This window comes from Pezoporus wallicus, unplaced genomic scaffold (assembly GCF_028554395.1).
Source record: "Pezoporus wallicus isolate ANWC-B61680 ecotype Strahan unplaced genomic scaffold, APGP_CSIRO_Pwel_v1 contig_5069, whole genome shotgun sequence".
In the NCBI taxonomy this organism is placed as follows: domain Eukaryota; kingdom Metazoa; phylum Chordata; class Aves; order Psittaciformes; family Psittacidae; genus Pezoporus; species Pezoporus wallicus.
The window spans coordinates 7,556,746-7,569,743 of record NW_026642361.1 but is presented as its reverse complement, the minus strand read 5'-3'; the positions used below and the strand labels follow the sequence as shown (position 1 = coordinate 7,569,743).

The 12,998-nt window shown below is 35.6% G+C and overlaps 1 protein-coding gene across 7 annotated transcripts in view; it reads left to right on the top strand.

Moving 5' to 3' along the window:
- The window catches only part of CNOT2 (CCR4-NOT transcription complex subunit 2), a 91,372-nt gene that overhangs the window by 70,556 nt on the left and 7,818 nt on the right, over positions 1-12,998 (top strand). For 6 of the 7 annotated variants that reach the window (XM_057429551.1, XM_057429550.1, XM_057429553.1 and 3 more), the window contains 9 exons: positions 1,679-1,758; positions 2,897-3,022; positions 5,557-5,681; positions 6,464-6,584; positions 6,696-6,852; positions 10,523-10,584; positions 10,681-10,730; positions 11,510-11,610; positions 12,164-12,308. In XM_057429551.1, coding sequence (XP_057285534.1) covers positions 1,679-1,758; positions 2,897-3,022; positions 5,557-5,681; positions 6,464-6,584; positions 6,696-6,852; positions 10,523-10,584; positions 10,681-10,730; positions 11,510-11,610; positions 12,164-12,308 — 967 coding nt within the window. The remainder of the gene's footprint in view (positions 1-1,678; positions 1,759-2,896; positions 3,023-5,556; positions 5,682-6,463; positions 6,585-6,695; positions 6,853-10,522; positions 10,585-10,680; positions 10,731-11,509; positions 11,611-12,163; positions 12,309-12,998) is intronic. The other variant, XM_057429555.1, reaches the window with a different exon arrangement.

Below are 12,998 nucleotides of genomic sequence, written 5' to 3'. Positions count from 1 at the left end.
TGTGGTTTCACACTGAAACAGACTTAAAGATGCTTTTATGAGTTACAGCAATAGAGATTTTTTTTAGTAGTGGTGTATGTTCTTGGAGTAGAAGAAGACTTTGTGTCTTGCTTCTGATTACATAGAATTTGCCTTTGTAAAGATACAAAGATTAAAAAAAGGTAATATAAAAAGATAATTTTAAATTTTAAAGGTTTTTTAAAACCTGAATATCACAAAAGGTTGAAATGGTAATATACTTAAAAATTCTGCACGCAGAGGACAACGATTTTGGAGATTGAAATATGTATAGAAAGTACTCATTTAAATACCATTCGGCTGTAGGGTAGATGATAAAATCCCTGTCTATAGGGCCATTTGAATGAAAATACTCATCTTTCACTGTTTGCATTGCTTATCATTTTCAAGAAACTGTAACTTTTACAAATTGAGAAGGAAATACGACTGGGACAATGACAATTTCATATTCCACAGTTTATTAACCTATACCAGGATAGCAGTAGTTATCCCTGCAACTCTTAACATGGTTATTTCTAATCTAAAAAGAAAGAAACAAACAAAAACACCCTTGCATGAGAAATGTGATCTGTCATAAGGCTCAATTATATACCCTCAAGATAGAGTTGTATCCTTTTGGTGCTCTCACCTAGTCTAGAATTCCCAGATGGTACCAGGAATGTGTTTCTTCAGACATGTTGAGGTATCAAAGATCTGGATATCTTTCAAACCCACCACCTTGAGGAAGCAGGGCAGGACAGGACCAGTCTTGGCTAGCTGTTCCCTTTCTTGATAGTTCAATCCAAAATGAAGCTTTTTTGGCTATTTCAAGTTGAAATTAAATGCTTCAGATTTGTAACTGTGGGAAAAGACCCTGTAGGGAAAATTTCCACTAGGAGAACGTTTGCCATTTTTAGTTACAGAAACTGCTAAAACATCAACTTCCATCCTGTTATGGGGAAAAAAATACATGTTGTGATTTCAAACAGGGCAGAAATTCAGAATTTCACTCAGCTGGGACCTACCTTTGGGCTTCTCAACATATCCATCTTGTACAGAAGGAAGTGGATCATTTGGAGGGTGCCTTTCCAACCATAGTTGTCCTATATGATATTTAGATGTCTTCAAATGTTTTTGCCTGACTATATGAAACTTTAATATAGTTGGTGTCCTTGTGTTGCAGAGACCATCCCTATGCTCATAGTAGTACCATATATACATGATGATGATTGGACACCATAACTGATCAGCTTACAACTGAGTCATTACAAACTTGATCCCTTCCATGATCCAGCTTCACACCTGCAAATGAATGGATTGCTGCCTGACTTTGCACTATTGCATTTACTACTGCTTCATTTTTCTATATTAAATTATTGAGTAAAAATCAAGTTTGCCATAAGTTGTTGATTGACAGATGTCTGAAGACACAGTGGCAATTAAAAAAACCAAGTTAACTTGAAGTCATTCGAGTTGTCTTGATTGAGCAGTGCCTGCTGCTGCTGCTCAGAGTTTTCAGAAGTATAAAGGAAAATCATTAAAAACTGAGTTTAGGCTAATGGGAGTTGCTTAAGCTTAAAATAACTTAATTGTCTTGAGCTTTTTTTCTGCTTAATGGCTTCCACGGGGAATTACAAAGTATGTATACCCTTTTGTTTGACTTCCTGGATTTTTTTCACAGTATGTCTGGATTTGGGATGAACAGAAATCAGGCATTTGGAATGAATAACTCCTTATCAAGTAACATTTTTAATGGAACAGGTGAGTTTATTCTGATTAGTGTTGCTCTTAAAATACAGTACAGAGATTATTTTTTTTAGTAAGTCTAATTGAAAATGCTTTCTTCTGTTGGAGTGCAACTTTGTTATAATTTTTAGTTGTTCCATAGAAATGCTGCTCCAAGAGCCATGCTGTGAAACTGTTACTACTTCATAACAGTGAATTTAAATACTTTTAATGACAAAGGGAAAGAATTCTCTCGAATACTCGCTGTACATCACATGTCTATAGATTACATCTAGTCAGAAATGCAAAATAGCTTATAGAATTGAAGAGGGGATCAGAGAAAAAAATATCCTTTTTCTACAAAAACATTATATAGGGTAGGAACAGTGGGAAAGCATTTTCTGACATCTCAAACTCCTTTCAAACAGCTGGTTTATAAAGCAGTCCCTTCAGTCAGGGTGTTTCAGTTGTGATTTTTGTCTGGCAATTACTTCTTCACCTAAATTTAATGAACTAAAGAGGGGAAAATATCCCTGTTCATAAATGCCTCAGGTTTGTCCATGCTGATGTTTCTGTAGGTGGCTGTATATATGAAGGAACTTGAGGTGCTGGTGACATCACAGAGTGGAAGGGTTTGGGCATCCCTTGGGGCCTTGTGGCATCATTATAGAATTGCAGCTCTGGCTTGGCCTATGTAGTATTTTCTGTTGCTAGTCAAAAAATGTTCCCATGCAATTTGCACTGCATTGGCTTCACAGCTGCTTCAGCTTTATCTTACCTTATCTAAGGATGAAAGACTTCCTTGATGCTTCTACAAATATGGGTTATTCTCTCAAATTTGTTCTTGGTAGCTCCTTAAATTTTAAACAGGCTACCTATCCTAGTACTGTAATTTTGATAGCCTGTATTTTACACATGCAGTCTTTAATTCAAAATGAGTAGACCTTGTAACTAAATGCTGTTGACTAGCTATTGTTTAAAAACAAACCCTAGACACCTTGATGCTCTTCAGGCTAGTCTCATAACACAGAGGCTGTAGTTATTTGTAATAATTATACTGAGAGTAAAAAGATCACCTTGAAGAAAGAAAATATATCCTACATTTATCTTGCATATAATGAAGTCTTAGAGTGAAAAAGCTTAAGGGAATTTAAAATACCTGTTTTTATTGTAGATGGAAGTGAAAATGTGACAGGACTGGACCTCTCAGATTTTCCAGCACTAGCAGACAGAAACAGAAGGGAAGGAAGTGGCAATCCAACTCCATTAATAAACCCTTTAGCTGGAAGGGCACCCTATGGTAAGACTATACTTTTGAAAACTCTTTGAATGAAATTGGTATTTGCTTGATTGTCTTATGAACAACAAAAGATCAATAGGTAGTCTTCTAAAAAATGCCGACACTTGAGCTTCTAAGTCTTATTTTTAAAAAAAATAAATAACCAGTATGTCTCTGATTGGAAATTCCCCCCAGGATTTTCTAGTATTGGAACTCATCTGCTTTAGTTTTACTTTCAGTAGAAGCTGTTGGGGGGTTTTGGCCTGTATAGTATGATTTCTCTGAAGCTACTCGCTCTAGACATTTCTTAGGTAATAGCTTGCTTTCTAAGTCCATGTGTACAAGAACCGTCAAGGTCTGAGTAGTAAATTTTAGAAATAATATTTGGTTACTACAGGTGTTACTGTGTCAAAAGTCAGCAACTGTAAACATACAGTGTATTGTCTCATTTATGGGTAGTACTTGCTGTAGTATTCACTGTCACTCTTATGATGAACCTCAGATTTCAAAAAATAATGTGTAAGAATGAAGTGTTCCCAGTCAGATTCCAAGTCTGTGTCTTATATAATTACTGCTGAACAGATTAAAAAAATAATAAAAGGAAAATCTTTAAGGTGGGTCTTGAAAAATACCAGGTAAGCTTAGCCTGAGCCACAATACTTTTTTATTGTTACTGCTTTTGTAGATTTTGTCATGCATGTTGCATCAGCTACTCTAAAAAGTTGCTTTTATTACTGAAAGTTATTTTTGTGATACTTGTAAAACTTCCAAGAAAAAGTAACGCAGTGTTTTCTGACTATAAAAAGGTAGTTTTTTCCAAAGATATCTCCAACTTTAATGGGAGAGAAATAATAGATGCTGCATTATCAAGAGGAAGTAACCTCACGGATTGGACATAACCAGGGCTCTCTGCTTAAGGTGGTGGTGAGAAAGAGCTGAATGAGTTAAAATGAAGTGCTACACACAGTGGAAAGTCACTACCCCAGACTGAGAAGTTACACTGAGAGTGGAGAGCTAGTATGGCTTGTGGTTTATACGAGAGCTTGTCTGTCTGTGAAAAAGCCATTACATAAAAAACTGATAGAAGATAGGAAGGAGATCCACACGGATTCAGTTCCAGCATGGACCTGGTGTTCAACATTCAGCAGCACTGCTGCATAAAAAAAATAATCAGTAATTGCTCCTGTGCTTAAACAGTTTCCCCATTTTGGTGCTGGAGTAGCTGTTTGCACAAAGGTGTGGTGAACCAGGAAAGAAACTTCTCTGTCTGAAGAATTATCTTGAGCATCTGCTTAATGCAGGGGATGGTTATGTTTGTAGAAACAATCAAGCAATGGGGATATGAGGTGCACTAGACACTGTCTTCAGGAACAAAAAGTTGAAGAAAGTTTGAAACTGGGCAGAGACGTACTTTCTTCGAAAATTAGACTTCAGATAGCTTTTAGATAGAGAGTGTGCAACACAGTTATTTCATTATCAATTTTAATTCATCCAGTGGAAGAAATGGGAATAACCCTGGGTGAAAAGGGTGAACAGCAGAAACCAGATTAACTCAGTGGCTGGGTTTTTTTTTTCTTAAATAAAGGAACTTTTATCCCTAATTTCAGAATACTACAGTAATAAGTAATCTACTGAACTAGTTTAGATCCTACACAGCTGTTAAGAATCTTTGAAAAACAGGCCCTAGATGTCCTTCTGTTTTCTCTTCATCTAATGCAATGTTGTTTGCAAACAAATCACTGTAATACTTTTCTGTCTCACAGCAGAGTATTTGCCCATGGGTGCATAGTGTAGGGGGCTTTTCCTTGGTGTTGGTTGGTTGGGGGGTTTGGTTTAGTTTTGGGGTTTTTTAACTGGCATTTAAAAAAAAAAAGGTTGCTTTTCAGTAGTTGGAATCCATGTTCCAATGTGACTGGCCTACTTTTTTTAAATTAGGGTCAGAGCACTGAGAGTTGCAGGCTAAATGCTTTCAGTTTTCATACTGAACTGAAAGTAGGAGTCGTTCTTATGTCACAGGCAAGTATTTCATTGGTGATATGTTCTGTTGCAATGGATGGCAATTCCTTTAAGAATATGTGCTTCTGAAGAGATTATGCTAAGAAACTCTTCATGCAATTAGGGGATGGAGGAAAATTGTGTTAACAATCGTAAAAGCAGTAGACCCTTCCTTCATCAGTGGATTTACTTAAATACTGCTTGAATAATGCCTGTAAAGATTATTTGATTGTTTAGACATGCAAAACAGGTGCTGTTCCTGGTAAAAGTACTGGGCTTCATTCTTAAAGCAGTGGATGTGTCTATGAATTTAACCCAGAGTGTTTCTTAGCTCACACTTAAATAAGAGGCTTTAGTCTAATATGTGTGGATGTTTTAAATGAATATGCTTTGTTTTGGTTTACTTGAGTTTTGGTGGTTTGGTTTTTTTTTGTTTTGTTTTGGTTTTGAAAGCTGTTTCTGCTGTACAGTTTGCACATGGACAGTAAGCAAGATCAACAGCAGAAAATTCTTTACTTAGCAGTCATTTCATGTTATTCCTGCTTTCATTTTGATGATAGTTGGAATGGTAACAAAACCAGCAAGTGAGCAGTCCCAGGACTTTTCAATACACAATGAAGATTTTCCAGCATTACCAGGCTCCAGCTACAAAGACCCAACATCGAGTAATGATGACAATAAATCCGTAAGTACGCCTTATTCTTCTTTTGGGTGTGCGTATTACTTTTGATGATTATATTTTAAAGTGAGCACTGACTATATTTGTGCTGTAAGATTTTCAAATTTACCCCCAGAATTAGTGAGAAATTTTGCATAAGCAGCATTTCATATACAACTATCTATATATATATATACTGAATACAGTAAGGGAGGAGGGAGTAAATGTGATGACACTGGGTTACTGCAGACTTGTTTTAAAGAATAGTAAAGAGTAAGAAAGAATAATTACGGAAGATTGGGCTCTTGGAACACAATCACAGTTTTCTTGACAGACATACTATTTACATCTCTTTCTTGATGGTTGCAGATGTGCCAACTGTATGTTTCTTGCACCTAAAATTGGCTTGAGTTACTCTTTTTTGGTATGTCATGGAGTGTTATGTGGGAGCAAAACTATGGTGAAAAATTTATGATGTGATGAGTCCAAAATATCGTCTGGTCACAGGCACTTGGGAAATCCATTGTGTATTCAAGCTGAGGTGTAAAATATTTTTTACCCTTTAATACTGTAAGCTGTTGGCTCCTTAATAGTTACTACTGTATGACAGGTATACTTTAGAAAGTGGTAAATACTACATAAGGTTTGTCAGAAAAACTTAAGAGCTTCAGCTTGGTTCCATTTTAGTGCCTAATTTACTGAGTGACTTGACATACTGGTTTGGAGTGCTTGACTGAAAGATATGGTCAACAGATTTCTCCATTTTGGCTTGTTTCCATCATACCAACTCTGCAAATCATTTTTATCAGAATTTGAGTACATCAGGCAAAACATCATCCAGCACAGATGGGCCCAAGTTTCCTGGAGACAAAAGTTCAACTACGCAAAACAACAACCAGCAGAAAAAAGGGATCCAGGTGTTACCTGATGGTATGTGTCATTCCACTTTTTCTTCTTGCAAAGTTTTGACAGTCATTTAGATCACCTTGTTGATTCCTCCACTTCTTGAAAGGATAAAATTAATTTGTTCTTTTTGCCCAGGTCGGGTTACCAACATTCCTCAAGGGATGGTGACGGACCAGTTTGGAATGATCGGCTTGTTAACATTCATCAGGGCAGCAGAGACAGATCCAGGAATGGTACATCTTGCATTAGGAAGTGATTTAACAACACTAGGTCTCAATCTCAACTCGACTGAGTAAGTTGCTGCTTTTTAATACTATTTTCAGTTTTATTTTTATTATGCTGTCATTCACAATAGGCTCACATGACTATCAAACCACAAGATATTTTGCCAATAAGATTTGAAAATGTAATGACAGTAAAATAAAATTTTCATAAACAAAAGAATTGTGCTTCAAGGCATACTGAGATCTTGTTATGTGAGCTTTCAATAAACCTAGTGGCTTTGCTTGTTCTCATAACTTCTTTAGAACTTTGTTCATGGAATTGACACTGAGTTTTTAATAAATTTCATGTATACATTATTTTTCAAATAATAATATTCCTTGAGGTAAATTTGATTTATGTTAGTGTAATAATGAATAGAGCATCTGCACCAAATAGTAATTTAAATGAAAATGTAGTTTTATAGTTAACTTTTAGTCATTCAGCTCACTGAAGTTTAGTCATCTAGGCTTCCTGTAGAGGCAGTAGGGAGGAAAGCAATTATTGACTGCACTAATGGTAAGTGCTTAAGATAGGTGAAATGAGTCACTAGCCCAGGGTGTCTCTTTCTCTGCTAGTTGCAGAAGGAACCTAGGTCATTTTGGACAAAACGGGTGTCTTCTGGGTGACTGTAATTGCGAGACAAATATAATATCTGGTACTCTTGACTTTCAGCTGATAATTTCCCATCATTCTGTTAGCAGATTTTCACATAATGTTAGCTTTATTGACAAAATAGTACATGTATCTTAAGGTTTGTACATAAAATATTAACAAACGAAAGACCAAACAGTGTACACATGCACAGTTTCCATGTTTCACAAATTTACATGGAGTTTCATACAATCAGGAAAGATTGCTGAATGTAGAGATGAAGCTGAAAGGGAAAGCAGGGGAAAAATGGTTCCTAATTTTTCTGACTTGAAGTAATTGGCATTAAAGTATGTATTTCTTTCTAGAGATGTAAACTTTTAGAAATTTTCACTTCCAGAAATTCTTCCCGTAGAGCTTACATCAAAACTTGGTCAAATTGGTATGCCACTGGCACTTAGGGTGATTGTTTTGAAATAGTTTTTAAGTTAGTTGTCTGTATTTATTTGTAGAATGTGTTACATTAACACAGTATCTTCTTCACATATAGTGTTAGTCTTGCAGGTCACTTCTCTGTTGAATCCAGTAGTTTCCCCACTCCCATCAGTTCTCGCACAACATAAAAAGAATGCATAAAGAACAGTTATGCTGGCCTCGGGTTGCTGCTTCTCCTTGGTAGTCCCATAGCTTACAGCAGTGACAGGGAGACTGGTCTCCTGGATCTACACAATACTTAAGTAATTTACTGTTCTTAGTACAGATTGCTGAAACTTAGTTTGAGCTGATCAGCTGAAAGTAGAATGCCTTTGCTCACTAAAATAATTTCAGGTACATCTGTATCTGAATTCTTCAGTTGTTCCTAGCGCATGTGGAATCCAGTTACATTGTTTGGTTATACAGCTACTTTCTTCAGGTGTTGGTATGCAAAATAGTAGTAATGATAATATTTTTGGTATTTTATTAAATGCTATTCATTAGTTTTAATGACTAACATAAAGCTTAAACTTAACACATCTATTAGAAAGTCTGCATACAATCTCATAGGTTTATGTAGCACCTCACTGCAGAGGAATGCTAAACATACTTTGCTGTGATAACTTGTAGCTGTGTTATGCACCTTCTGAATTACAGACAGCATCCAAATTATTAGTATGTGTTTATACATGGATGGTATATGTACCTGGCATGCTGCTTGCTGCTTTTCTTCAGCAGCTGTCCTGTAAATAGCTGGATTTTTAATTAATATTTAATAACTCTAAATAGGGTAATTAGGGTCTTGGATGGAGGGGATGGAGTTAACATTTAATGCAGACAGTTCGGTATCATAAAGTTGTTTTTACTTTATGCTACAGAAAAGCTTTTCAGACAGCTTGTGCAGTCCTCAGTGTCTGGCTTGCCATCTTGCCTTATGTTAAACATCCTTTGCTTGCTTTATGAATTTTCATTTGGAAAAGTAAAAGCATTTCACAGGTGGAAAGCCAGAATTTTCTGCCTTGTGAGCTGCTTCTGATGATAGAAGTACCTGTCTGACTTAAACATTCAGCACAATAAATGTGCTTCTTAAAAACAAAATTTTAGAATTCTGTATGTAGCTCTAATGATTTGAATTTTAACCCCTATAACTCCTGGTTTTATATAGATTTTCTATGCAGGTAGGTTAAGATTTATTTTGGCTGTTGAAGAAATGATTATGTATTGCTTTATAGTCCTGTATCTTTGTAAAGAAATATGCCTTTTATTCCTTAGGATAGCTTAAACTGCTACATAAAAATGAAGAAGATGGCATTACTTCGGTTAATTCTTTAGAGATCATGTAGCTGTTTGTCCAGGTTCTGAAGCTTTCTGAAATGTTCATCAAAAAGACTGTAGGCTGTCCAGTGCTTCCTTGAAAAATGTTGAAGTACTTCAGTTTTATTTGTATTGTAGAGGGAGCACTGTGCACAAACGCTTCATTTTTTTTAATTGCATTATCTCTGTAAAATCCTGGATTCTTTGCCCTAGGAAGCCAGACTTCTGAGGGCACACATGACACTCCTCTTCTTGGGATAGCGCTCATCCATGCTTTCAGTAGAAGGAACAGTTTCATTCTTTTCTCAACATCTGCAGATTTTTGCCACCAGAGTCTTCCTTCAGGCTCTAAAGCAGAAGTTTTTGCCAACAGTAAGATTAATTGCTCTGAAGTGAGATGGACACCACTTGATCAGTGTAGCCTTTGGCCTATATAGCTCAGCTGGGAGTTGGTTGCTGAGGTGACTTAATAGGTTTCCAGTATTTTTATAGTCATTATTAGGTCTTTGACAAGAAGGAAGCAAAGATTTGATAAGGTGTACCATACTCAAGTTTCATTTAAAAAACTTGCCGTAATAGTGTGCTATCATGGATAATTAAAAGCAGGCTGTATTAATCTGCCAAAAGTAGGCTTTGCTCAATCCTTTTTTTCAGTTCTTTACCTATTAATTAGAAAACTAATTCCTTGGTACTTCAGTCACTGCAGTAGAGTTGGAAGGTTCATAATTTTGTCTTTATTAAACTAATGGCTCCTTTTTAAAAATATAGTAGCAAAAACTATATGAAAGAAAAATGTTAAATCTTAATAAGCTTATGTTCATGCTGTGCCAAGATTCGATTTATTTGTCGACACTGAAATTTAGAAGAAGAGTAAAATCTTTACTGGTTAGCTTAAAAGAAAAGTAAAATCTGGCAGTATAAGCTTTTCCTTCCCTTTTAAATGCTAGGCTAATAAATCAGAACCCAGCAAGCTTGTGGCAGCTGTTCCTATGCAAATTGAAACCCTGTGTAAAATTGTATCCCTGGAAGGTTGGGATCCCTGGCACCCAAGTTGAAAGAATGATAGATGAAAAAGGAAATCTTAACCCTGTATATTCCCATGACACTTTAAATGCAGTCTTACTCTGCATATTAAAAAGAAAATGAATAAATGTAACTGTTATAGGCAAGCGGGTTGCAAATTTCCTTTTCTCTTTCCTTCTCTCCCCAGCTAGTGATTTTGGTGGTTTTTTAGGCTTGTATGGATGGTTATGGAGTTTTTGTGGTTGGTTGGTTTGGTTGTTTTTTTTTAACTTTGCTAAGCTTGTGCTTCTCTTTTTCAGAAATCTTTATCCCAAATTTGCATCACCCTGGGCCTCATCACCTTGTCGACCTCAAGACATAGGTAACAGAGAAATAACTATTTCATTCAATATCAATATTTGCAAATTCTATTCATTTACATGTCTTAATAGTTTCATCAATTCCGATTCTTTTTTAGACTTCCATGTTCCATCTGAATACTTAACTAACATTCACATTAGGGATAAGGTGAGTATGTGTGTATGTGTGTATTTTTTATTAATTTATTATAGTAATTTTCTAGATTTTCTTTTAGATAGTTAATGTTCAAAATCAGTGCAGGTTGTCCTCAGTTGTTTGGGGGACATTGGTGCATTAACCGGTTAGTTGGATGCATCATGCACCCATTCCACCTTAAAAAAAGGGAAGACAAAACTGAGAATGGGCATGGTTAGCAAAAGTTTCTTACAACCCATATACTGTAATATTCAAATGCCATATTAAATCAAGATATTTCTATAGAGATGAGGTCAGAACTGTGGTTCAAGGTATTCTCACATTTATCTGTTGCATTCCATATCTACATGAATTGGGATTTTTTTGATAGATACGTTTCCTTTCAACTGTTGCCGGTCTGTAAGAGTGATCATTGAGAAATACTGTAAAAGATTTTTGTAATGTTACTTAATAGATTTTGAAGTGGGAAAATACAAGTAACTCTTGTTGGTTGTTTTGTTAAATAAAAAGTAGCTGAGGATACACAAAGGCAGAAAATTCTGTCTTGCCAGTTCATTACTTCTGTTTATTTTTCTATTGTATCCTTCAAGTTGTACAGGTTAACTATAAAATTGAAGAAAACTGGATTGGTTTAATAATTATTATTCTTGTTATATTAGAGTATCATTTGCAACACATTTAGCATGGAAGCACATTCTGGATATATCCTTGTGTTATTTAAGTGGGATAGTATGTCTTAAAACATTTATCTGTTGTGATTTTTCATCCTCATTTTCTTCAATCTTTTGCAGCTGGCTGCAATAAAACTTGGCCGATATGGAGAAGATCTCCTGTTTTATCTCTATTACATGAATGGAGGAGATGTATTACAGCTATTAGCAGCAGTAGAGCTGTACGTTCAAACTATTTTGTCAGTCTTTTATGATTTAATCTATTGCAGTAATGTAGTAGATGTAAAAAAACCCCAAACCCAACAATTCAGAAACCGAAAACAGAAGCTTAGTCAATCTAAAGCTGGAAATTTATTTTTTTTTTAAAACCTCCTCCAACCTTGGTTCAATTTTGTACCATTTTTTTTCACACGTATAGTGGAAATCGAAAGCCTGTCTTGTGAACTTTGCGTTATTACGAAGTGCTGTGAAAAAGCGGCAGGTGCCAGTCATTACTGAGCATGTAATGTAACTGTCTTGAACAAAACAAAAACCAGGAAATAATCGTATGAGTTTGTTGCTTGAACCTACCAGACTTCTTAAAGTTTCCTATGTGATTAGTTTGAGGTGTAATAATTCTACGGAAAAGGTATGAGATCACAGTGTCTTAAAAATATAGTTTTGCTTTTAATATATTGTACAATTTTAATTGAAACCCTTAAAATTTTTGTTTATTAAGTCACATTCAGATAACTAACACTAAAAATTATTTTTCCTTCTTACTGAAAATTAAAGATTTAACCGGGATTGGAGATACCACAAAGAAGAACGAGTATGGATCACCAGGGCACCCGGCATGGAGCCAACAATGAAAACCAATACGTACGAGAGGGGAACATATTACTTCTTTGACTGTCTTAACTGGAGGAAAGTAGCTAAGGTATCTCTTTCCCCTTGTGCAGATTTCTTAAGTATGTCAACCATGTGTTTTTAGAAAAACAAAAGTAAAACTCAACCTCTTCTCCCCCACAACCCTACCCCCACCCCCAAATCTCAACCATTTTAACCTTCTGTAGTTTAAGTTCGCTATCTTAATTTCTGATGTGTGAGGGAATAAAGACATCGTAAAACATTGACTTGCTTGTGGGAAAGGAGGAGCTGTCTCTCGGTTTCCAGTCTTCTTTGGGACTTACAAGGAATTAGAACTTTTATTATGAGTTTTGTTACAGTGAAAAGCTGCTGCTTTTTTTTTTTTCCAAGTACAGAATTACAGAATGAAAAGCGTTCTTTTAGAACTTGTGCTTGCGAGTATTTCATTATTTTGCTTTATAAAATTAAGTAGGGAGCCAGCATATCTCACTTTGGAATTAAAAATTGGGGGTAGGATGAGTATTATTATTGTTTTTCAGGTACTTTCCTTGAGCATAATGCAAAACTTCTGTGCTCTGTTGTTTAAACATCAGAGTATTTTGAAATAAATCACTTCTTTTAGGGAGGAGTCATGTTTTCATGATACTTGTTTTCTGATTCTAAGCCAAGAGGCCAAGTCTTCCCTTCAAACTTTTCATAATCTTGTTCCTTTCTGTCTGTAAATACTGTCAGTAATGATCACCTTTTAGTTGTTAGCTGA